We start from the raw sequence: 26,344 nt of genomic DNA, 5'->3' as shown, positions 1-26,344 counted from the left end.
GGGCAAGAAGGAAGTACAGTAACGGACACATACAGTCTGCCAAACCATGGACAAATGAATAAATGGGTGCAGAGACAAAAGAAGCATAAAAAAGTAGAATTGTCTTATCTCAGGTCCCTAACTACTTGAGTTCTGTTCCTAATTCTACCAACAATATAAATATGTTAAAATATTTTAAAATCATCTATAAACAAGTTACTCTCATAGTAGAACATTTCTCCAAAATATCAAGTCTCAATAATAATGATTAAAGTGTCCTTTAAAAGACATGTCATCTCTAGTAAATGTTAGCATTGCCTACCTGAATATTTCACTTTAATTACAGCATCTTATATAGTATATGTTTCCACAATTATTTTCCCAGTCATTGATAAAATGGTTACAAAATGCCAGAGGAATTTTCCATGTTCACGTAGTGTTTACTTGCATTTAAATACTGCATCAATAATTTGAAAACAAGAAATCGTCTGCGTGGCTAAACACTGTTTAGATGCTATGGTTTCTATCATGAACTGCTTTTAACTGCTATATTTCATGGCACAGATTCAGTGGGAATCTGATCTGCTAAAATATTTGGGCTGTGAAAACTCCCACACTGTGACAGATGTCAAGTCCAATTAAGTGACTCATGTCCAGGTTTCTGTCCAATAGGATTTCCCATTAAATATCAATTTAGGGGGAAAAATTCCATCCCCCTTCTTAAGCCTTTATCTCCTCCACCATCTCCAGGCTAAATCAATTGGTACCAGAAGAGCCAAGAAGCCACACAGGCAGCTGCCTCTTTGCTCTCCCAACCTCTCCCTTCTCTGCTTCCCTGTCAGTGTTACTCCAGAAGACTTCCACAGCTCATCAACCTCTCCCTAGCATCTCCAAGCTACTGAGTATATATATTTTACTACAAGGTAAAGAGAGGAGGGAGTGGGGTAGGGGAGGGGGTGTAACCAAGCCTTGAAAGACTTTGAAACTAGAAAATGGGTGTCTGTTTATACAACATATAAGTCAAGGAGGAACAAGACAGATGCAACCTTAGCCCCTAGTTACTGTATTGTGTTCCTGGGAGCTGGGGAGGCATGGACTGAACAAAGCATTATCGGGAAGAAAAAAAGAACTCACTTCAGAGCCTCATCCATCCCTGCCGAGCTTCCCAGGTTCGCCCCAGTCCGATTAAGGGAAGGGAAGGAGTCCTCAAGGAATGGAATTTTATCTTAACCATCTTTCTTATTGATTATTCTGCTATTAGAAAGTGAAGGAATCAGCCCTTTGATGTGATTGTGTTTATCTCTGGATCTCTTTTGTTATTTATAGAGCCCCGGGAAGGAGGGAAGCGCAAGACTTCAACACTTCGATTTAAAAAGATCAACAACGAATTTTCCGAAATGTTTAAGAACAATTAAAAGGAACAGGCGTTTTCAACCTATCAACTAAGCGAGCAATCATACCACCCACCTCCTAAGACACCGTCGCTCGTTGTGGCGGTCGGCGAGATGACAGCTGCTTTTTCATTTGTGAATGTAATAAATATTGGCTGCTTTTAATATTTGCCAGGACCGCTCCTCCTTGTTCCCTGGAATTTTAACTCTATAAGATTGGTGAAAAGATTATTGACAAGGCTTTTGCAAGGTAAGACATTTCTACATCTCTTTTTCTTGAAATTAAGTTGATTCATAACTGCGTTTTATAGATGCATCCCACTCATAGTCATAGACATAAATGCCCACGAGAAATACTATGACTGTCAAAATATCCTGAGAATTTAAACGCGTGGAGGACAACCCGGGAACTTTTTGTCCGATCTGTAACTATGTCGTGGTTTGTTGTGATTTTTTTTTCCTTCCTGTGTTTCTATCCCTTCAAGCCAACTGCGTAGGTGCGAGTTGTTTCACTTATAAACGTAGAGAAAAGCCTGTAGGGGATCGCATTTGGATCATTTATTGTTGTTTTGAGGATAGGTTTTCCTTGCAAGGAAAGCTGTTTCCGTGCTCAGTTCACTCCTGCGCAAGTGCATGGCCAGGAGCCGAACCCACATCCCCTGGCTTTTGTTTCTCTGGAGCGAGCCTGTAACTCACAACCTATTTGGAGCCTACGCCAGGGACCAGGGTCGGGTCGTCCCTCCTGGCGGCCGAGGCCCAAGCGCTCATTTGGGCCAGATGCCTATCCCCACCCGCCGGCCCCGATGCCCTGCATGCCCAGCGGTTTTCGAAGGCGCGCTGCCGGGCCTTTTCTCCAGGCGCCCGAGAACCCGGCGGGAGGTGTCTTTTCCAGGAGGGCGAGCGTAGAGGGCCGCGGCCAGGCCTCTCGGGGCCAGCAGTGCGCTGCCGGGCTCGGATCCCGGGAGCTCACGAACTTTACCCGCAGAGATGCAGCTTGCGCCCTGGGCATCCCGCACCCGCACCGTCCCTCCCATGCCCTCCCCAGCCTCTCCGCCCGGAGCGACCGGGCCGCCTGCGTTTTCCCGGGAGGTGGTCGGCAGACTGCCGGGCATTGTGTGATCCACATCCCTAGGTCCCCAATGTGTGTGGCAGTCTGCGTGACAGATGGTGCTCCGGGAGCGTGTGAGGGCCGAGGAGTCAATTTTCTTTTGAAAGGGCCGAACACATGTGTTCGGTCATTTCTTTATTATTTCGGAGAAAGGCGAGGGGGGACACGGAAGCCTTTCTGTCCCCGGCCTAGGTTCCGGGAAGGGGTTCACCCTCACCCTAGCGCAGTCCAGACCCCCAGGCTCTGGGAGTCTCCAGCTGCCTTGCCCCAGGCCCCCGGGCGGAAAGCACGCTCCGCATTTCCATTCAAGCCCAGAAGCATCCATCCACCGAGATCCTTCGTGTCTGGGAAGGGGACAGAGCAAGGGGGCGGGATAGAGCAGCTGATGTTTGAAGAGGAAGCACAAGATGCCAGCCGGCCCGCAGGCGCAGGCCCACAGTCATTCTCCAACCCCAGGGCCATTGACTGCTTCGGCCACCTGCAGCCTTTGGTGTGGGGTTGGGGATGTGCTCTGGTGCCGGTTCCGCTCCCAGCCTTGCCTCTCCGCGCGCGCGGGCGCGCATAGGCCTGGTGAGAGCCGGGGACCCGGCAACATGGGTCCTCTAGGAGTTCAGGCTTGCTAAGCCCTTGCCCGCCACCCCTCATTGCAAATGAAGAGTCAGATTCCTTTTATTGACTGACTTTCTGACTCCCCATCAGCCTCCAAAATGATGCTGAGTCCGGACCAAGCCGCCGACTCAGATCACCCCAGCTCGACGCACTCGGACCCCGAGTCTCTGGGCGGAGCAGACGCCAAGGTGCTGGGCAGCGTGTCGGACCTGGAGCCGGTAGAGGAAGCCGACGGCGACAACAAGGGCGGCAGCCGGGCCGCACTCTACCCGCACCCGCAGCAGCTGAGCCGCGAGGAGAAGCGCAGGCGCCGGCGCGCCACGGCCAAGTACCGCTCGGCCCACGCCACCCGCGAGCGCATCCGCGTGGAGGCCTTCAACCTGGCCTTCGCCGAGCTCCGCAAACTGCTGCCCACGCTGCCGCCGGACAAGAAGCTCTCCAAGATCGAGATCCTGCGCCTGGCCATCTGCTACATCTCCTATCTCAACCATGTCCTGGACGTGTAGGGCGGGGGACGCCGCGGGACGCCGCCGGTCCGGCGTCTGGTCTGCCAAAGGCGACACACCCGGATTGCCAGGCCGGCGGGCCGCCCACAGACACCTGAACGCAGGGGAAAGCTTGCAGTCGTTCTCTTTGGTCAACAAGGCAGCAGGGGAATGTTTTCGAGACTGGGAGGTGGGGTTGGACAGAAAGACCTGGGGCTTTGTAGAGGGGTATTTTCTTGGCTGGAAGAATCTTCCGGAGGCACCTATGGTGAGTTGCTCCGGGGCCTCCCCTCGTGTACTAGGATCTATCTCCTTTAGGGTGGTTGCAGTAACCCACCGGAAGCTGAGTTCCCCTATATTTATATTCCATACATCTTCATGTTTTGAAAGAATGAGGACAGAAGCTCAATCCAGGCTAATAGCTTTGGACTATGACTATCCGGGATTTTTTTTTCTAATTGAGAAAACACCAAACCTTGGGGAGAAAGAAAACATGAAAATATTTTCCACATAGAGGTTAAGACACAGAAAGGTGTCCTGGCAAACTTTTTGTTACGTTGTCGAAATGAAAAATCACGTTCGAATACAAATAAAATCCTGAATATTTGGTGAGGTTTAAAAAAAGAAAAATTCAAAATGGGCACACTGTGGGAAGATTTGAGCTTGGTGAGACTTTAACCCCGAGACAGAACACTAAAGTAGATAGAAAAATCCGTATTTAAATGGAAAATGTAACATCTGATTGCTTCTTTGGGCAAAGTGCCCCCTTTAAATATCCAAAAACACCCCATCTATTTGTGACCTTAACATGTGGACCCATAGATGCAGTTAGAAGAAAGACAACCTATTTTTATTTATGTTACAAGGAGTAGAGTATTTTTTTCAAGACATTTATTTTTCAGAGTGGTGATAATTTTACTTTGGATACTCCGTGCCAATTTATTTATAGTCAAGTGTTTACACTTTTTCCCGTGAAATAATTGAGTCTAACTTTTTATGTGTTTGTTGAGATTATCCTGTGGTCTTTCCTCTTTTTTTTCTGATTATATTGCACTTGTACAAGAGAGTTCCCACTTCCCCGTTTCTAAGCATATTTTATATATTAAGAAGTTGGTTGTTTCTTTGTGAGATCAGCAACACTAGCCCTTCACTTCTATAGTTTTATAAAAAGTTAAGTGTTGTTATTCTTGCCTGTAGTTTTGTCTGAAAAGTACTTTACAAACTGTTTATAAGGAGAATAGCTTCTTGTGTGTGCGTATGTGTGACGTTTGTACGTGGGATGATTTTAGGAAATTACATTATTTTCCTAAAAAAAGAAAAGAAAAAAGAATTCAGAATTACTTTCCTCTGTGACAACCAAAAAGAAAAGTCTATGACCTGGAAATGTTTCATGTTCTCAGCTGTGAAACTCTGAAAGCAAGAGGTGTATTTTAGAGACAAGGGAGAAAGAAAGAAAAAAAACACATCTGCTATCCAAAGATTTTAGTCTTTTTCAGGGTTTTTTTGTGTCTCTGTTGCTTTATATAATGCAATATTTTGTAGTGAAAATAGATATAACCTGGTTTCTACCTGACGAGTTTTCATATCTCATGACTGGTGCGCTGTTTTGCATATAAATAAAGGTATCAGACAAAACTCCTCCTCTTTATTTTAAGCATCTGTCTAGAAATTGAACAAGCTGGTTGAGCACGAAATGTCTTAATGGACTCAATTCCTTAGAAAGGAATTAGTAAAACAAAACAAGAACAAAGCTGTGTGTGTGTGTGTGTGTGTGTGTGTGTGTGTGTGTGAGTGTGTGCACGTGTGCATGTGCTCAGGGGCTGGACCATTTGATGGTTTGATAAATTTGGATACAGCACAGCTTGAGATGGTATAGATCATGCCATGTCCATGAGGAAAAGCTGGGTGATATGTATGTAAAAACATCACACACATCATAAATGTCTTTTTGTTTTAAAAGAAAACTTTGTAACTGCCTAACCCAAGCTCTTGGGAAAAGTCAGGACCAAGAAGGTACCCACATTAAGTGACCGAAGAAAAATTGGGCATGGTAGTTCACACCCATAAACCCAGTATCTGAGATGTCGAGATGGGAGAGCCAGAAGTTGAAGGTCATCCTCAACTGTAGTGAATTTAAGGCCAGCCTGGGCTACATGAGACCCTCTCTCAAAAAGTCAGTGAGCGACCTTTGTGACAGCTTTCCCTCCAGGCACTTGAGCACAAGGTATATGCTAACTGAAACAGTTAATCAGTCCCCACATTAAGCACATGGCATACTTGCAATGAGAAATGGCCTTAAGACAGCCTTACATAGGGGAAAAAAAGTCACCTACATAACCTGTATCTGGCATAAAACATGGCATACTGTTTAAGCAGAACCCATGAATAACTTATAACCATATTCCTGTATTACGTGCTCATACAGACTTTTGTGAACTGTATCACCCAAACCTCGTTTCTATACAAACAGGTGATTATATGGATTCTCAGTTTATGTACACACAGTCTGTGGGCTCCCAGTGTTTTCCTTTTTTCTCCCAGGTTTCTTGTAGTAAGTTTCACCAATCCTTAGCAAGCAAGGCTTCGTGTTTTTCTTGTCTGGATGTGTTTGGGATGAAAGTACATCCTACTGAGGGTATCGAAAAGAACAGCATCTTCCTTTCACATCTCTCTGGACAATGTCTTGGCCACTGCAGCAGTGTACGTTCGGTCTCTGAGCAGCAAAGACACGAGTGGCCTGGTACACTGTTGTAGCTGTGTGCATCTCTAGGGAGAGGAAGAGGTGACAGCTCCCAATCTTCATACCATCTCTCTAGTAAAAGCTCCTATGCTAAGGAAACCTCCCACAGACTTTGTCCTGGACAAATGAGCTGCGATCCAACACAGCCCTCCCCTTCACATCTAGGAGAAATCTATTCACCCAATTTGTGGGGCCAAATGTGTACTTGCCCTTGATGTAGGGCAAAGGGCAACATCCCCAGGTACACACACAACCAAGAGGGTCTTTACAATGTTGTTTCAGATCCTCCAGAGAGAGACAAAGCACTGGGACTCTCACTAGAGCAGAAGGTGACTAGCTTACCCCTTGAAGGTAGCATGGACTCAGCACCATGGGGGTTGGGAGGACTGAGGGGACTCTCTCAATAAAGGCACTGAGGTAATTCACTCCCACTTCAACCAGAATTTCCCGAGGGCATACTGTGTGTCAGGACATGTCCTAGATCCTAAAACGTAACATCAAATTAGGCAACGCCAAGCAGGACACTGGCAACAGATGATTAAACCACTGATTCTGAATGCCACTAAATGCTGTGAGGAGCTGGAAGAAGGCTGTGCAGGTGTGCTGAGGGCAGTGTTTGCTGCAGGGCTAAGGAAGGTCTTGTTACCTTGCATAGAGACACGGCTCTACTTGGCCAGCTCCCACAGTTGCTGCCACAGGTATTTCTCATGACCTTTTGATTTCTTGTCATGCCATGAAGACAGTCCAAACTCAAGCTACACCTTGTTCTAATATACCACAAGGGAGAGCTGTCACCAGGATCAGCTGCTTTTTTTTTTTTCACCTATCTTTCCCAGCTGGCCCCAGTCTTGTGCTTCACTCAGCATGCAATTCTATGCACGGATGTCAGACACGGTTTCCTCCTACTGCTCTTCTCAGCCCTACTCCGCTTAAGCTGCTCAAGGGCCCGTGGGGCTTTGCTCCTCTGCAGCCTGCCCTGTAGACAGGCCACTGGGGCAAGCCCAATGCTCACCCGCTACAGAGACTTCTCCCCACTCCTATCTCTGCCCATGACTTTCACAAGTAAGGCACATAAGTGCTGAGCAAACCACATTCCTCCAGGGACAGAGCCAAGGTTGTGTCACGGGGAGAGTGCGTGTGGTGAGGTAGAGTGGCAAAGGAAGGGCAGACTGAGGAGAGAGGAAGGGGTATAGAACGGAAAGAGGTTGGATGGAGAGTCTGGCAGAGGCCAGGGGACACCCTCAGGCTGGGAGCCTTCTCCAAGACCTGCTGGAATCAGAGGTCCTACCATTGGTAGCCAGCTCTACAGAAAATCTGAAAGACAGCTAGTGGGAGGAAACAGGTTTATTCTAAGCTGGTCCTGAAGATGACACAGTTGACTATCTCACATCTCTCTCAGTGGATTCCAGGGACCAAGCTTTGATGGGAAAAACAAAAAAGTTGAGAACAGTGCTATGGTGGTCAGAAGTCTGTGCTGTGCACTGCGTGTGGTCTCTGTCATCCAGAGGCCATTTCCTTCCTTCTTTGATAAGAACCTCACAGTGGATTTTGCTTTCCTGCAGCTGGTTAACCTGAACCTGATCAGGGTTCTCTGCAGCACAAAGAATCATGGAAAGATGGAAATGTCAAAAGGGAGCAAGGAGCAGTTAGTTGCTCATGAATTCCTCTTACAGCCCCATCCCTGTCCTATGTGTCCCCACACGGCATGGGAGGTAAGTACTTAGCCTCTGTGCTTCTGGGGCTTATGTAACACCCTTGCTGCTGTCCATCATATCTACTTTCTTCCCATTTAGCAACTATCTCCAGAGCATGTCTGACCTTTCCCAGTTTAAAACAGACTTCTCATTTATTAGTACTAATACTGGTTGAGATATCTATGAGTTGTATGTTGAGTACAGACTCTGTACACACCAAGAGTGGCATTGCTCCTGCATTACTTCATGTAATTTCCACCACTCAACAAGGCAGATACTGTCATCATTTCCATTTAATGACTAGAAACTGAAGCCTAAAGCAGTTAGACACCTTGCCCAACTCATGAAGTCACATTTGTCAGTCGATTAACATGTCTGTCCTTAACTTGTCATGTTCTACAGTTGTTTGTTGATATCAGAGTGCCATGCCATGTGTATGCCTGCCCCTTGACCCCAGTACAGACAGTGCCCATCCATGTACTTAAGAGATGACTCGATCAGGCAGAGGAGTGCAGGGACTTCAATAAATGAGGTTGCTTTGTCTACAGGATGGATGGGTGGAGCTCAAAGCAGAGCTGTGCTGTCAGCCAAGCCAAACGTGCCCTAATGTGGAGTTGGAGGAATAGAGGCCTTCTTTTACTTTGTAAGATGGCCCTGAACCAATCCCAGGGGAGAGTTTGCAGTCACTCTTCAGATTAAACATTGCTGCTAAACCCATATCTAAACACACACACACACACACACACACACGAGAGAGAGAGAGAGAGAGAGAGAGAGAGAGAGAGAGAGAGAGAGAGAGAGAGAGAGAGAGAGAGAGAGAGAGAGAGAGAGAGAGAGAGAGACCTGGTCCTTCCTAGCCTGGGCCTTTGCACCTCCACTGTGACCCAGTTTATATGGAAATACTTTGCTGGTGCTCTTCTGATATCTTTGGACAGCATCAGTTGCTCTGTTCTTTGGGTCCCACATACACACCTCATTGTTTCTCTAATTCCTGTCAGTGATATGCCTTGACTCTAGAGTCAAGTTCAGATACTGCCTGTGACTTAGTCACTGACTATGTCACCAACTCCTCATAAAGCTAGTGTTTTCAAGGGTAAGACAATATATGTAGTGGTCTCAGATGTGTGTGTTGGAGGTTTCCCTGGAACAGTATGCAGTTTCCCAGGATAGCAAAGCTTGAGATGTGCTCACTGAGTGTAACCTTTTACCAGCATCTTTGTATTTCTACTTGCCTAGGAAGCTGCATAGAAGATAAATCTATTTTATTTCTTACATTTAAAATAATGTTTATATGTGTATGTGTGTGTTGTTACGCACAAGTGGATTCAGTGTTTGCAGAGGCCAAGAGAGAGCACCAACCCCCACCGAGGAGCCAGAGTTCTATGTGGTTGTGAGTCACTGGACATGGGTCCTGGAAAGCAAACTAATCCACTCAAGAAGCAGTATAAACTCTTAATCACCTAGCGATATCTCCAGTCCCTAAAGTTAGTATCAATATGTGAATGCACTTGTGATTATGATCTCCATCAACTGTGTCCATCTGCATGTAACACATTATGAACTCTACAATAAGTCAGTCAATCCATCCCTGTCCTCTGAAGGAAGGCATGTGGTTAGCAAGGAATTGTAGACTTTACCATAAAGCAGACATTTAAGATCACCTACATTCCTGACAGCCTCATTCTACTACCTGATCTCTGTGTGCGTGCAAGCGTGTGTGTGTGTGTGTGTGTGTGTGTGTGTGTGTGTGTTCCCCATACCCTTAAGTCCTGTGGCTAGACTTAGAACAGTCAGAAGTATGGATGCTGGCATAGCAAGCTCATGCAAATCTTTCCTACAACTGGGCCTTGACCAAATTTCTCAGTTCTGGGCCCTAGTTTCTCTGTTGAATGGGGATGTGGGCTATGATATCTACTATCTTAAAATGTTTAAATGGTTGTTAAATTATTAATTTATCTGTGTGTGTATCTGGGTGTCTACACGTGCACAAGAGTGCAGGTGCTCCAAAGAGGCATCACATCCCCTGGAGCTGGAGCTGCAGGCGGTTGTGAGCTACCTGATGTCGGTGCTGGGAACCAAACTCAGGTTCTCTGCAAGAGCAGCCGGTTCTCTTAACTGCTGAGCCATCTCTCTAGCCCCAGTGACACGAGAGCCAGATGGCAGCATGTTTGGGAGAGTGAATTATTTCATGTAAAGCACTTGGAACATACTTTGTGCATGCTAAAAACCTCAGTAACACTATTTTAGATCTTTTAGTAAGTGACCTTTTGTGGGGTGGGGTGAGACTTAACAGTAAGATATTCATGAGGAAATGAACAGAGGAAAAAAATTGCTGGGGTTTCCTCTTCAATTTTGCTAAGTACTTCCAGGTCCAAAGGGAAAATTTTCATCTTGCAGATCATTCTGGAAAGTTATCCAGGAAGGTATTGTGGGAGGGCGACACGTTCAGGAGCTTCTTAAATCACAGCAAAGATGGTATAGGTATAGATGTGAGGAAGAGGACCTAAACTCTCAGGTCCTAGAGTTTAGGGTCTCCTGGGGTCACATCAGATGGCCTGGAGGAAAGGTCACTGAAGTCAGTCTCGAGGGAGGGGAGGGTCCGATTGAGGAGGAGCTAGAAATGAAAAGAGCTCCCTCAGAGATGAGCAGGCAAGCCTGGAGACTCCCTTGGTGTGGCTGGCCAGCTGTGGTGGCATGGAACTCTGAGAGTGACATAAGACTGTCTTAGTCCATGTGTAAATCCTTTGGGGTCTCAGTAGGTAAAACTGTGTCATCAGAAACTTACGAAGTACATCATTTTCAAAGACACTCTTATGGAGAGGGTCAGAGTTACAAAAACTGGGATGTCAAAATGGCTTGTAGCATGCCCAGTATCTACTGTTAGTGAGTGCATTCCATTTGCAGCCTTATCCTCTCTCTTTTACTATTCCTTTAAACTTTACAATTTTTTATTTCCTATAAATATTAAAGCATGCTATAACTATATAGATAATAATAACAATAACAGTAATAATAATATTTGCCTCATGTTTTAATTTTGAAAAGATGATTAGACCATAAATACATTGGGTTATTTTCAGAACAAAAGTAGACCTTTTAAATACATTTGAAAGTAAATCAAGATTTTTGTTTTGTTTTGTTTTTGTTTTTTGAGACAAGATTTCTCTGTGTAGCTTTGGAGCCTATCCTGGCACTCTCTCTGTAGACCAGGTTGGCCTTGTACTAAGAGATCCACCTGCCTCTGCCTCCTGAGTGCTGGAATTAAAGGTGTGCACCACCAATACCCAGCAAGATAATTTTTGAAAATATCCCTTCTAGTATTGCCAGTGTTTATTGCTTATAGAATTAATAATAAAACAAAACAATTGAATCAAATAACTATATATTTCAGTTAATATTTTATTATTTATATTTATTAATTTATTTAATGTATACTGGTGTTTTGCCTGTATATATTCTGTCTGAGGGTGTCGAATCCCCTGGAATTGGAGTTATAGACACTTGTGAGTTGCCATGTGGGTGCTGGGAATGGAACCCAGGTCCCCTGGAAGAGCAGTCAGTGCTCTTAACTGCTGAGCCACCTCTCCAGTCCCCAAGTCTTAATATTCTAAAGGGAAATAAATTCCTATATACTAAAGCCAATAATAGTCTAAAACACTTCAATAGAGACTTTTATCTTGGAGTATTTAAACTAATTTTTAGAAACATTGAGTTAACAGTTATATGTCTAATGACCTCTGAACTGGGAAACAAGCAATTCTAATGATGGGAACAGAAAAACCCAAAATCAACAACTTTGAGTTCCATACTTCTGCATGAAATGTAAATCTGTGAAACAGCACACACTAGTTTAATAACGCATCTATAACTTTATATAACATTTTTATCACAGAAGCCAATATGTCTCTAAGCCCCTCTCCCTGAAAGCCATCCTATTTGTGGAAATTCACTCATTATCCAGGAAGGATGTGTTCATCCAGACAAAAACGATGAGAAAGGAGAGTCTGCATGCCCTCAGGGATTCTGTGCTCAGCCTTTTCCATGTAAAGCTATAAGGCATTAATAAACTGTAAGTTAAAACAACCATGTGCTTTTTGAAGCAAACTCTAAGCATGCAGGCATCATTTCATCCATGAAAACATTAGCAAGTCTCTCTAAAAGCTGAGGACTGTTGCATTGCCTTTAGCATAACAAAAATACCATTGTCATGGGAAGCAAGCTAACAGCATTTTCTAAGTGTCAGCCCTGGGAACCCACATTTCTCAGAGGAATTTCACCAAAGGCCCAAATCAGTGCTCCCAGTGGTCCTTTGCCTCCAGTCCGCTGGGTCCTCTCTCTGGTCACCCTTTTTCCACTTTGAAGACTCACCCTCTACCCTCTGGCATTTTCTCTCACTCTCGTTGGATACAGGTCCCTGTCTCCCCTCCCTGTCATGAGTGGTGAACTCCAAAGGCCCCAACACAGTCCAGAAATCCCCAGCACAGGCCGGTATTAAAGGTGAAGGCCACCCTGTCAGAAACAGCTAGAACATGTTTGACGGGACACACAGCCACATCTACTGTAGAGCGTGTTTGACGGGGCACACAGACACATCTACTGTAGAGCGTGTTTGACTGGACACACAGACACACCTCCTTTAGGCAGGTTTTTTTTTTTGTAAGTCAGGTGATTTTTCTTAGATGCTGGTCAGGCACTGGGAACAGGAAGTGACCTGGAGGAGGAAGAGGACCTGTGGATCTTCTTGGACAGCAGTAGCTTACAGAGGCCTGAGTGACACTGGTAGGAGAGGTAGGTGCCTCCCCTGCAGTGTCATAGCCTTCTGGGCACACACTCACCCAGGAGTCCTTTGCCACCGGTCTTGTGCTCTGTCCACATGAAGACCAACATGCTCTCCCTGGTTGCAACCTGCAGAGCCACACTTGGTCATCAATGGCTCAGTCCTCTTCTCAGAGTTCAGGGAGGACTGTAGGAAAAACTGATTCCTAAATTATAGATGAAGATGCCCAGATTTCAGGGCTAAGCCAGGTAGAATGCCCAAGGTCACCACTTTACCGGAAAGGACTGAAATGAGAAAGTGAATTGGAAGAACAAGAAAATGCCAAAGCTCATGCATTGACAAAGGAGGGGGGAGGGGAAGGGACCTTCTCCCCCTCTCCCTATAGGAAGAGCGAGAGACAAAGAGACAGGAAAGGAGACAGAGACATTGAGATCTCCTATCACCCATTTTGAACTTGGCTGTGGTGGCAGCACATTTCCACGCTTACATTTCCACGCTTTCTGTTTATACCGTGGTGTGCATCCTGGGAGGAAGCTATGTTCCCTATAGGAGTAGCTCTCTGAGTTTTGTTTGTTTGTTTGATTGTTTACGTGAAAACTTGAAAGTGAGAGCTTCTGGTGGCATTTAGGAGTTTGAACTTGAGGAGTTCCTAGCTGTCTGTGACTGCCGGCTGCTCCTCTCCTCCGGGTCCTGTTTGCATGTGGGCTCGGATTTGTCTCTGGCTTCTTGTATGGTTTGGGATGAGACCCTCGCGTCCCAGGGGAGGGGGGCAGGTGTTGCTCCAGTCGAGTGAATGGAACCAAATTACAGGCCCGTCTGTCACCTCCTCTGGGAGAAGGAGGGAGGGGGACGGGAGCCGAGGAGGGGCGGGAAGGGGAGGAGAGGGCCGGCGGGGGATGAAAACCCCGAGCTGGCAGCGGGCGGGCGGGTCAGGATGCTGCGCCCGCGCCTCCACCATCACCGCGACCCCGCACGGGGACAGAGCGACCTCTGGCTCGTCTGTGTGGCGCCGGCCCCGCTTCAAACTAGAATTGCCTTTCACTAAATTGATCTATTTCCCGTCTGTCCTGACTCGGAGCCCTGTCTCTAGTCTGCTGAAAAGAAACCACCAGCAGACCCAACCAAGCACCTGGTCCTGTTTGCCTCAATCTTAGCCTAGTTACCTCGGCTTCCGTCCCTTGACTGCGATTTGACCTTCGGCCTTGTTGGTGTCAGCAGCTTTATTAACCGCTGGGTAGTTACCTTGAGGATGCCTCACTTAACCTAGAACTAGGAACGTCTGGCTGAGGTAGGGTGGGGGTGGAGGTGGAGTCTCTAGAGATCGCCTTTGGCAGCGGGAGGTCCCATTGGGGCCAGAACAACACAAACAGACAATGCAGGTCCTTTGTAGCACTCTGCCAACAGAAATCACAAATTGCCATCACTCTGCTTTCTTTTGTAGGTGGAATGACACGAAGCCTGGGGGACCGGGACAGGGAAGTGGGGAGGACACAAGACACTCAGGCGACCAGAGAGCTTTTGTATAAAGAGATAAGCTCTTGTCAAATTCTGCAGACTTGATCTTTTGCCCTGCCTCCAGGGCAGGAAAGGTTAAGAAATTGTTGGTTCCTACCAGTTCTTTCAATAAGAACCAAGGCTTACACTTAGAGTGGCTATGGTAGGGCCGAGAAGAGACAGAATTCCCTCTTTTTTTGACAATGAGATGATTGACAGAGATAATTCCTCACTTGGGAGGGGATCCAGTAGCTAATGGGCCCTGCTTAGACTGTAACTGGTAGGACTCTGTCCATCTGATGTCGAGTGAGGACTAAGAAGTGAAAAATTAATTCCATTATCCAGCTGTTACTGCTGTGAGGTGCCCAAATACCCAGATGTTTCCAAACATCTGGATATTTGACAGCATATTTCAAACTACGCATCCAGATGGTTGGTATTGTATAAAACAGCAAATCTGGACTCAAACACTGGGGAGAGGAATGGCAAGAAGGGGTTAAACGAACAACAAAGGAGGAACTGAGGAGAACTTCAAGGACAATATATGCGGGGAGATGTTAAAATACTTTAAAAGTACATTTTTTAAAGGAGAACAAACTTCTATTTCTTAATAACTCGTAAGTTTTGGCTGTATTCTTGCCTGGTTTAATGAAAAGCATTTGTCTAGGTCTAGCTGACAAAGGAGAGTGTGTAAGAGAATGACTAAGAAATGAAACTCAGGAGGAAATCTCGCCTTGGTCCAGGCTACAGAGTGAGGCCATCCACGTGAGAGACCATGGAGAGGAAGACCACGGAGAGGAAGACAGCAGTGTAGGCGGAGGGGAGGAGCTACCAGGCATGTGAGAGAAAAGTCCAAACTCCAGGCAAGGATAGCCACAGTGAGCAGCTGAGCTATGTTGATATGTTGGCTACTCAACTTCATTTCTTGTTATCCACCAGGATGCTGGGTGTCCTCTAAGCCAATCATGGTGTAACAGAAGGAAAAGGGTAATTGAGTGGGGGAAGGTTGTACAGTTTGGTGACAGATTTAGGGGAGGAGACATGATGTGATTGAGATGACGGTGGGAGTAAGTGTTAGGCTTTCAGAGCAGCTCACAAAGGCTCTGTAATTCCCAAGCTGTCTGTTATCTATGAAATGCAAATCAGGAGGGGAGTGACATCATGTCGGATTATGGCCACAGGGAGTAATTATTTAGACATTAAAGGCTATTGAAGGGAGTGGTTGACAATATTAATGATGTCCAGATGGACAGAGTGTGATGCTAAAATTATTTCCTAGTACAAAGAACAGGGAATTTTTTTAAATCAAGTTTATTCTTCTATTGGACAGCCTATCTCTCAGAGCTTTCCCCCCAAAGAGCTGATGACACTGAGAGATGGTACGATCTCTGGAATCAAGCAGAGAGAGATTTGCAGGAGATGCTGCATTCACCAGCTTCAGAGGAAAGGTACAATCAAAAGGCAAAATATTTATATGTAATTATAGCCCTAACAGTAAGAAATTAACTTAAGATGTAAGTGACAGACTGTGACCGGAAACCCCCGTCACAATAGTTCCCCACCCACTCTGCCTTCCTTACCCTGGTGCAGAGGCATGTGGTAACCTGTTGCCTAGACAGCACTCTCTCTTTGCACAGCTGCCTTACACTCCTGCAGACTTAATGCTGCTATAGGCTGAATCGCCACGGGTGACAGCATTCGCAGTCACTGATAAACATGGTCTATGCAAGAAGAAATGCAACACAGTCAATGCCATACTGTGGACAAACAGAAAACAAATGGAGAAGACACTGTGAGGTAAAAGCAGTTCCAGAAGAAGATGCAGGGGCCCAGAGCATGCTGTAGGCAGAACACCTACCCGACAGCGAGCCTGTTCTGCTCTCATCACAGAGCTGGCACCTGAGATTTGGGCTGGGAATTTAGCAGGGTTCCAAGCCCTCTGCCCATCTTTCTGACTGGTGCAGAAATGAATGGATCAGCCAGACAAAACCCCAACTTGCCTCTGATCTGTGTGGCCTTCCCACACAAATAAGATGGACCAGAGCGCAGGTGTCTTCAGTTGTAAAACAGAGTCATTAAATTGGCATAAGGAGGGTCAGTTTAAGAAGTGAATGAATACCTCTAAAGATGGTTTCTAGGAGCCCCCATAACCCCTTGGAACAGCATTTATGATAATATGGCTACTGCTGTATTGCATGAATTATGGGTTTATTTATTTTTCTGACTTTTTTTTTAATGAGCTTGCTGGAGATGGGCAATCTGACTAGTGTCTGTGATGGGCCTGGTGTATGACAAGCCCTCAGTTAATGTTTGGACTGGAAGAACACAGAGGCAACTTCATGAGCTGTTGAAGAGGATTTAACATGGAAACTTGGCCAGGAAGAAGAAAAACGTTGATGACATCATTAAACCTGCTCTTATGAAGGATAATAACTGTGACCTGCGAAGAACAAGTGCTTTGGAAGAGGTACTTGGTAACAATCGAGAGAAAACATTTGAGAAGAGTCCCCGGAATGAAATGTATTGTCTCACCCATGCATGCACTGAATCCAGTTATTGAAGTCCAGCGGATCCATGCCACTGTGCCTGTACCAGAAATCCCAGTAGTTGTGAAAGAAATGCACATTTTAAAGACAAGTCAATACATATTTTATACAGAGTACTTCAAAGTTGTTTAGGAACTTGAGGGGAAACTGTCAATAGTTCAAATAAAAAATGTTACATACAATGCTTCAGATTGAGGGTCAGTAAAACCCATGGTTCAAATTATGTAACATTCAAGTTTCAGTGAAACAAAAATGTGGTGGTGTGTACCACACCCACATGATCTGTGTTGTTTACTTGTGATTGTCCTTGACCTACAGTGGTAGAGTTCAGCAGCAGCAGAAACTTTGATTCTCAAAACTTAAAATGTTACCACCTAGCTCCTTAGAGAAAGTGTGCCAAACCCTACAGCAGAGCATGAACTCCAGAATTAGTGTCGGCTCCTCCCAGGGCCACCACTTCCTGCCAGGTCTGGACAAAAAGGAAGCCACTAGCCATGCTTACTTGATGTCTCCCACTCAAAAAGGAAACAGTACCCAACACCTTCTTCAGGGACCCGTGGAAGAAATTAAATGTTTCTAGAACATAATTTAGAAAGGACCCAGCATATATAGAGTCCTCAAGCATCGAGAGTAAGACAGCACACAATACAAAGAAATGCCAGGCAAAAGACTTAAAGTAGTCACTCTGCCAGAGAAGATGCAAATGAAGCCTGTTCAAGATATTGCTGCGTAGCCATTAGAATCATTAGACTTACCCAGTCCTGGCAGGTGTGTTCATGTTGAACAACTGGGGTTCTCATGCATTACTACTGGGAGTGCAAAATTGATAGAGCCCTTTGGAAAAGAACCTGTAGGGTGCCTTCCCACCCTCATTGAGTTGTGTTTCCTCCTGTGATCTTCCTGGGTGCTATAATCACTCACTTAGACTCTTTTAAGTCTTATGAAGGTGTCTTCCATACAAATAAATACTCAAATTGATATTTTGTGATGAAATAAATGCTCCAGGAAGGCATATGCTGCCATCTTGCTGACGTCACTCTCAAGAGACTCTGACATTAGAATTAAGAAAGAAGATCGGGCATGATGACACACGCCTACAGTCCTAGCATTGAGAGGCAAAGGCAGGTAGATTTCCCAAGTTTGAGGCCAGATTGGTCTACAGAGTGAGCTCCAGGACAGCCAGCGCTACACAGAGAAACTCTGCCTTTAAACCAAATTAAGAATAAAAATAAAGTGTAAGAAGAATAATAAATTAATTAAGAAAGATAATCAGAAAATAGATGCTGTTTATTAGCTTTGAGTAGAATCCTTAAGAGATTTATTACATTAAATAAATTAAAGACATTTTCACTAAAAGATAAAGGAAAAATAAAGAAAAGTCAGTGACCAGAATACCTTTTTAGAATAAATACCATTCTTTAACAGTGAACATGTGGAATTTTGTGACATTTCTAAAAATATGGAAAATTAAGAGAAAAGATAAAATCATGTAATGTTGGTGTCAGGAGAACAAAACCAGTAATTCTGGAAAGATAAAATGAACTATGTGAAAAGGAGAAAATTATAAAGACGTAATGAGAAAGAACCCTTTTCATGGATAGGTTAGATACACCATTATTAAAAGTGAAAAAATACTCAAAAAAATTTCTTTGTACTTCAGTTTTTCCTTCTGCCATGTTGGGCCCCAGCCCCCATGGGGTCTCTGTGAGTCTCTGGTCAGCCAACAAATCCATCCTATTTTCCAGTCCAAGAACATCCTGTTTTCTAGTGCTGGGTTACTGCCCCCACCTTGCCCCACTGACAGCAACATCTAGCAGGAGGAAAACAAGATCTCTTCCACCTGAGGTTTTTCCACTGTGCAGTAGGTCTGTGTATAAGACTGCTCCCTCTCTACAATAGAGAGAGACCTCTTAACACTTACAATAAAGACACACACACACACACACACACACACACACACACACCTGGCAATAAAGGTAGCACATGCATTCACTTAGCACAAACAGCCAGACGTCTTGTCTTTCATTTCCTGATACTTTGGACTTGCTTGTGGTGCAGGCGGCACACTGCAAAGTGGAGGAAATAATTATATTATGGAGTTGTTGTATATTATATCTAAATTACTTTCAAATGCTTAAAAATAAACTTTGTCTCATATTTGTACTTGTATTATTTAAGAGCAAGATGAATACAAACACATTCACACATAAATCCATTTTTAGGAAAATTTAGTCCTTCAAAAATAAAGACAAAATTTTAGGAGTTGTCACTAATAGAATAGAATGGGCAACATATACCAAAATGCAAGAGCAATATGCTCAAAAGCTTGGATGAAAACTAATTTTGACCTCAGAGTTTCAATACCCAGCCAAACTATCAAGTATGAAGGCAAAAGGAAATCTTTCTATAAACATATAAAGCTTGAGGAAACTTGCCTTTCAATTGCTGTTTCTTAGTAAATTATTTGGATATTTTCTGAAGGGAAAATGATGGCTTAAATGAAGAAATACCAGGATAATATGAAAATTAAAAAAAAAACTGAGCATGGCAGCCTTTAATCCCAGCACTCTGGAGGCAGAGACAAGTTGATTTCTGAGTTCCAGGCCAGTCTGGACTACAGAGCCAGTTCCAGGACAGCCAGGGTTACACAGAGAAACCCTGTTTCAAAAAAATCAGAGGGGTGCGGGGATGGGAAGAACTCTTCATCCTAGTTATGAAAAAAAAAAAAACCACACAGTTCCAGGATGAAAATGTTACCAAGAAATCAAGTAGTCCAGTTTGGAGGAGAACAACAGTATTTCAACAGAAGCCACTGATTAAACAAGTCTAATCACTTAAGACCTGTGGGAAATTAAGCTAAAAGGACTGCTGGAACAATTCTGAAGGTCACGAGAAGCCAGACTTGATGGTGGAGCTATTCCTAAGTTCAGTGCCTTACGTGTACCACAGAAATGAGTTCCAGGACAGCCTTGGCAACTTAGGAAGATCCTGTCTCAAAAAGTAAAAGTAAAAAGATGTGCCAGGGAGATAACTCAGTGGAAGACAACTTACCTGGCATTGTGTTCAAACTCAGCAAACACACACACACACACACACACACACACACACACACACACACACACACACACACACACACGTTCTTAGAAAACTACCAATACAAACAAGAAATTACAAATCTCAAAAAAGGAGAAAAAAAGCAATAGAAAAGGAAAAATTTCTTTAAGAGGCCCCAAACTGGAATAAATAATGCAATATGTTATTTAACTTTGCTGTAAGTAATATTTGCATTGTTTGTTTTTTATGCTTATAAAGACAAAACAATCAAAAAGGTTTTTTTCCGATACCTACAGAAGTATCATATATTACAATTAACTATATGCCTACCAACCACCCTCCATGATCCATCTCATAGCAAATAAAATTTCTTCCTTCCTCTTTCCATTGTATTTGGTATTTGGAAATGCATTAATTTTTTCTATCACTACACATCCATAAATAAATGAGCATAAACTCTCAAACTCTACAAACGGGTTGGTACATACAGTAGCTTAGATCATAAGAGTTTTTCCAAGAACCTTGTATGAAGGCTTGCTCTCCAGTTGTGGCAATATTGGAAGACAGTGGTACTCTTAGGGGATGGAGCTTAAGGATGGATGCTAGGTTGCTGGAGATCTCCCTTTGAAGAAGAGTTAGGAGCCTCTTCTCTTTGCTCCCCACTGTCAGGTGAGCAGGCTTCCTAGGGTGTGTTGAGCTGCACCAGACCCAAAATAACAGGCTCAAGAGACTTAAAAGACCTTTAATATGTGTGTAAAACCACAAATTTAAAGACTTTAGTGTGCCTCTACCCATTGCTGTCATTATTTTCTTGGAGCTCAATGTTTCCCCTCCTTGGCCAACAAGATCCTTTATAGGTTGACTTCTAGGTCCCTTTGACATGACTTTTCTAGTCTTCACTACTATTCTTGCCTTTGCTTTGACAAGATGTTCTCAGACTATCTTGAACATTTTCTTCCCCAGGTCTAAAATTAGCCATTGCTCTGGCATACTCTAGCTCCTGTCAGTACACAGTGGTGCTCACAGACCATTGCCCAAGTGAGGATCTTCTCTGCTATGACTGGCTTTGGCCATTGCTGCTAAGAGAGTCTCATTGTTTCTGACTTGACCCCATAACTAAACATTTTTGGTGTAAAGAATTAGGAAATACTTTCATTTGCTTGTTTGGCTCCAGGAAAGATCATTACTTCTGAATCAAATTCAAGACTCAGAGCTACTGACCACTCCTATGTGAGACTGTTTGTCTCCTTCTCTGCATTAATATGCCAGTTCTGTATGCTGCAGATATAATGACCTGCTCACTTGCCTTCTCCTACATAAAAGTGCAGTACAATCTTAAGAACAACAGAACCAAAGTTACTGTGAAAAATCTATGATTGTTTACCTAGAGTCCTTTGTGTCTCAGAGCACATGTCTCTGGGGACACACAGGCTATTTACTGCATCTTAAAATTACTTAAAACGGTTTCCCCCTGTGTAGGGATGGCACCAACTGGATTTATAGTTATAATGGTTTCTTTCATTTTGCTTTCAATTTTTCATAATTACTTTTTTAAAATGGGATTATGCAGGTTGTGTGCATGGTTCAAAAACTGTATGTATCAAGTGAAAGAATGTACTTCCTGTGTTTCCATCTCTACTTCCACCTTATTTCCTGACTTTCCCTGAGGAATTTGTCTTAAGTTCTCGGTGTGTGTGTGTGTGTGTGTGTGTAAGCAACAACCTATGAATGCCTATGTGAATGCACAGAGATATTATTACTCTCTTCATTATTCCACTTCACATGTATGAAATCTCCCAGGTTGAAGAGTTGTGGGGACTCCGTGCTGAACAGTTTATCAGTGCCATTCCCTACCAGCACCACTGTTCATCAGCAACTTTTAGCAATTATATAAATGTGTGTGGAAGGTGCACACTTGCATGCAGATACTCATAGACACCAGAAGAGAAAGTCAGATACCCTGGTACTGGAGTAACAGGTGACTGTGAACCACCCAATATGGGTGCTGGGAACTGAACTGGGGTCCTCTACAAGAGCAACGAATGTTCTTACATGCAAGCCTTCTCTCCAACCCTTCAATGGTATTTCTAATTAAGGCACATCATTATTTATTTAGACATAATGCTGGCGCACATTTGATAGATGACAGTATGGTGCAAACATATATGGTTTTGAGACAGGGGTGATACTATGGAACTGATTATGCAATTCAGGCTGGCTTTGAATTCATAGCAATTCTCCGGCCTCTATCACTCAAATGCTGGAATTACAGGTGTGAGCCACCATCACCAACTTTGATTTTTCTGGTGGCAGGTTCCTGGAAGCTGGGTGTTTCATACAAGTGTTCCTGAAAGAAGAGCAGCAGAGGGAGGACTGGTAAGCAGAGGCATCTAGTACAGTGCTGTGTCAGCCCATTTCAGTGCAGTGCCTACGGCAGGCTGCTTATGAAGGCAAGAAGTTTTATTGACAATTTTGGAGTTCAAGTGTCGCACCTGCCGCGCAGCCTGTGTCCGAGAACGTGCGGAGGGTGTCGGGGATTGACAACACAGAGACTCGCTCAACGATGTAAAGAAAACTTTAAGCAGGCCCCAAAAAGGTTCAAGAAAACTTCCTAAGAAAGGCTCCCTCCAGAGAAGCTTCTGCTCTCTCCTCTCCCCTGGCTGGTTCTGCTCTGACACCAAAAAACTGATCTGGGCGTGTCAGAAGAGGCGGTTAGTCTTTGGACAAGGTCGAGGTCAGGGCGGTTTCTGTGGGCAGGCCTTTTCCAGAAACTTATTGCCCCGGGCATTGTATTGTTTTTAGTAAACATGTTTTTAGTAAAACATTGTCTTACAGCTGCCTACTCCCAGGCAGAAGAAAAAGTGGGTCTCTGCTCAAGGTCTGGTATTCCCACATTCAAGATTGGGCCAGCACCAGGGAGGTTTGGTTGGACCTCCGAGAAAGAGTGACATTTGTAGTGTGGGTGTGTGATTTCTGATAGGTTTTGTCTGTTACCCAACCCTATTTCTCTGCAGTTTTTCTACTGTGTGTGTGTGTGTGTGTGTGTGTGTGTGTGTGTGTGTGTGTGTGTGTTTTGCCTACACACATGTCAGAAGAGAGTATTGGATACTTGGGTACGAGAGTTACAGAAAGTTGTGAGCCACTGTGTGAGTGCTGGGAATTGAACCTGGATCCTCTAGAAGAGCAGCCAGTGCTCTCAACCACTGAGGTATTTCTCCAGTCCCTCATTTTCCCATTCAAATGGAATTCATGACCAACTTGTCTTTATTAGAGGTGGGGTGAGGTAGACATCCTGCTGGAGCTGGAGAGATGGCGTCTATGACCTACGTGAGCACCATGCATGTACATGGTGCATAGAGACACCTTCAGGCAAAGCACTTACAAATTAAAATAAAATAATCTTAAAAATTCTGTTGTTATATTTATTATGCTATATTAGGTTTATATATTTTTCATTTATCCAATTATATAGTATGTATCTATTGTTTAGATCTTGGCATAAAGCTATAGCCAAATAGAGGTGTTAATAACAGTTACAACATAATTATTTTCAAATTTGGGTAATATAGAAGGAAAACTACAATTGATTGTATTTGTGGGGGAAAAGATGAACAGATAAGGTATGGAGAAGGATAGAGAATCCTTGAGAGGAGTTGACAAACTAAGAAAGTGAGGTTTAGATATTTTTACCAAAGTTAGAGAAGCTGGGGCTGGAGAGATGGCTCAGCAGTTAAGACCTCTTGGAGAGGACCCAGATTCCATTCCTAGCACCCATATGAGGGCTCATAACCATTTGAAACTCCAGCTCCAAGAGATATGATGTCCTCTTCTGGCCTCTCCAGGCACCAGGCACACACATGCTGCAGATCATAATGCCGTGACTTAGAGATATAGACAGAACTTCTGCCAGAATTAAACATGGAAAGAATTAAACATGATTGATTTTTAAATAGGAGACACATACAAAAAGCTCATGTATTACATTATAATTACCTGTTTGTGGTGTTGGATGTCTTAATTACATATGTCACCAACACAGAAATAATTCTAATAAATTAAAACAGTGTCATTGCATTATGTAGGATTCTCTGGAAGAAATATATATATATGTGTGTGTGTGTGTATGTATATACATACATACATACATGTACTACTTATTATGCTTATTAGATTAGCTTAAAGTATGGGGCTAGGCAGCCCAATGGTCCCCTGTGGGCTGGAAGACTAAGAACCTGGACCTGCTGAGTTCATGAAGGTGGACGCCCTAGCAATTCCACTTCAGTGATGAAAGCCTGGAAGCTCCCTAGAGAACCACTGATGTTGAATCCACACAGAAAGGTCAAAGATGATGGGAGATGCTCTTCTGTATATATGTTTCTCTTATTGGTTGATGAATAAAATACTGTTTGGCCAATAGAGGCAGGAAGATAGGCGGGGCTAGGAGACAAGGAGAATGCTTGAGGAGAGGCAGAAAGCCCACCACGAGGAGACACCATGTAGCAGAGGAAGGAGTAACAAGTCCGGACCCTTCTTCTGTGGAATTAATTAGATTAATAGAAATGGGTTAATAATTAAGACAGATCTAGCCAATAAGAAGCCCTAGCCATCAGCCAACAGTTTATAATTAATATAGCATCCATGTGTTTATTTGGAGCTGGAGCAGCAGTGGGACCTGGCAGGACATGAAAAAACCAGCAACATAAAGAAGCTACAGCATGTCCTGAACCCACCTTACCTGTGATTGCCCAGAAGAGGCTTGGGAAGACAGGTGCATGCACAGTGCCTTCTCCTTAGGCCCTGCTTATCTGGGCAGCCTGTAGGAAAGTGAAGCTCACCCTGAGGGTGGGTCTTTCCCCCGGAAAGCTTCTGTGGCATAATTCTTTCTTGACAGTTTTGGTACAGCTCTGTGGTGGAGGCTTGGTCTGACCCCATCTACATGTTTTCCTTTGCTGTTGTCAACACCTCTTCATTCAGCAAGCCAATCAATGGGTGCTTGTGCTGTAGGGTTGTTTTCTAATTGGAGGGAGGTAAGACATCTCTGATAACAACAGCTTCTACCACAAGCAGAGGACAAAGGGAGGTAGAATGGATGAATAAGTTAAATCCCATGGAAGTCCAAGAGAAAAGTGGGTAATTGTCGCTAAGTGACTCAGGAAAGACCTCATGGAAGTTTTATTTGTGCCAGGCTTCTGTGGACAAGTTTTAGCAGGCAAAGTGAGGGAGAAGCATTCTCCATGAAAGGAATAATGTAGGATGAGCTTGAAGCTGGGAAAGCTCAGGGCAGGTAGTTCTGATCATCCACAGCCATGAATGCTGCATCTAGGATTGGGGACTTCACTCTGTAAACAATGACAGACTAGCGAGAGCCTCCAGGAAAGGAATGGGAAGGGATCAGGCAGTGATGGTGGCCTGATGATGACCCAGGCTTTCACACTGACCCCATGAGGATGGTGAACAGGTTTAGGAAGGAGCCAGACCAGCATGGTTAGGGAAGAGGCACTGGGAACGGCTGTGGAAGCAATGGTTTAGGTTCATTTCCCTGTGACTTGAAGTCTACTAGCAGTGAGAAGTGTAGGGAGAACTCTGGGAGGTTGATTCAGCAGGCATGGTGGCCAATTAGTTCCCAGAGCCTGGCTCTTGTGAGTTATAGCAACGAGGGTTTGTTCTTTTGTTTTTTTCCGGTTGGACCATCTAGGATGGAGGCCAAAGTTGGTTAGGAATAATAAAAGTACTTTTCATGTGGCCAACACCGAGTCAAGCATTTCACAGGTCTCCCCCAACTTCACACTGACAAGAGTCCCTTACTTGTGGTCCCTGCTTCACTTTGAGGAAAGTGGGGTTCAGAGGGCCCAGGCAACTGGTCTGAACTCACTCTCTTAAACACTAGGCCTACAAAGCACACTGGAGTTTATGTCTCCGACTGGATGTGAAAAAACAAATTGCCAGGAAACTTGGAAGGCAAGTCTGATCAAGTCGGGTTTATTCCCACATCTGGTCACGTGTTTGTTAATTTACATTCTTTTATTCATAAGCTAAGGATATAACATGCATCAATTATGCAGCAGAAACTGTGCTAGGTGTTTAGGAAAATAAAAGATAACATTTCTTTTATCATCTGCAAGAAAATTCTAGACTTAGAAGCCAACAAGAGAGCTGGCAACTAGAGGGATAGAGCAGGGCCACTAGCCTGACCTTAGGGGTGAGGAGGGGGCTGGAGACTTATTTCTGAGGTGATGGGCAGAGTAGGTATGGAGGGAGAAAAGGGTGGATAAGCTAAGGCAAGGAAGGGACGAAGTTGATGTTCTAGACAGGAGAACAAGCAAAGGCAGAGGCCATACAGGAATGGAGAGACCTGGGTGAGCTCACAAGCAACTCTTACTGCCAAGAGCAAGCAGAGGGCAGGAGAATGATCCACTAGTAGTCAGGGAACTTGGATTTCATTGTCTAGTCCACCAGGAGCATTCAGC

General features: G+C 44.3%; 1 protein-coding gene across 2 annotated transcripts; it reads left to right on the top strand.

The window, feature by feature from the left end:
• Positions 1 to 761: 761 nt before the first annotated feature.
• Nhlh2 (nescient helix-loop-helix 2) lies at positions 762 to 22,438 on the top strand. Of its 2 annotated transcripts, XR_005879379.1 has the most exons (5): positions 762 to 902; positions 1,306 to 1,620; positions 3,178 to 3,840; positions 7,875 to 8,024; positions 22,191 to 22,438. XR_005879379.1 is itself a non-coding variant. In XM_021230997.2 (3 exons), exon 3 carries the CDS (start codon positions 3,186 to 3,188, stop codon positions 3,591 to 3,593), a length of 408 nt encoding a protein of 135 aa, XP_021086656.1. In that variant the 5' UTR covers positions 762 to 902; positions 1,306 to 1,620; positions 3,178 to 3,185; the 3' UTR covers positions 3,594 to 5,207. The 2 variants fall into 2 exon arrangements, 1 of the variants encoding a protein (XP_021086656.1); XM_021230997.2 differs by lacking the exons at positions 7,875 to 8,024; positions 22,191 to 22,438 and having other exon boundaries at positions 3,178 to 5,207.
• Positions 22,439 to 26,344: the final 3,906 nt, after the last annotated feature.

The sequence above is a fragment of the Mesocricetus auratus genome, unplaced genomic scaffold (genome assembly GCF_017639785.1).
Source record: "Mesocricetus auratus isolate SY011 unplaced genomic scaffold, BCM_Maur_2.0 Super-Scaffold_100009, whole genome shotgun sequence".
Taxonomy (NCBI): Eukaryota; Metazoa; Chordata; class Mammalia; order Rodentia; family Cricetidae; genus Mesocricetus; species Mesocricetus auratus.
Note: the sequence above shows the minus strand (reverse complement) of the source record. Positions and strands in the feature narration are given on the sequence as shown.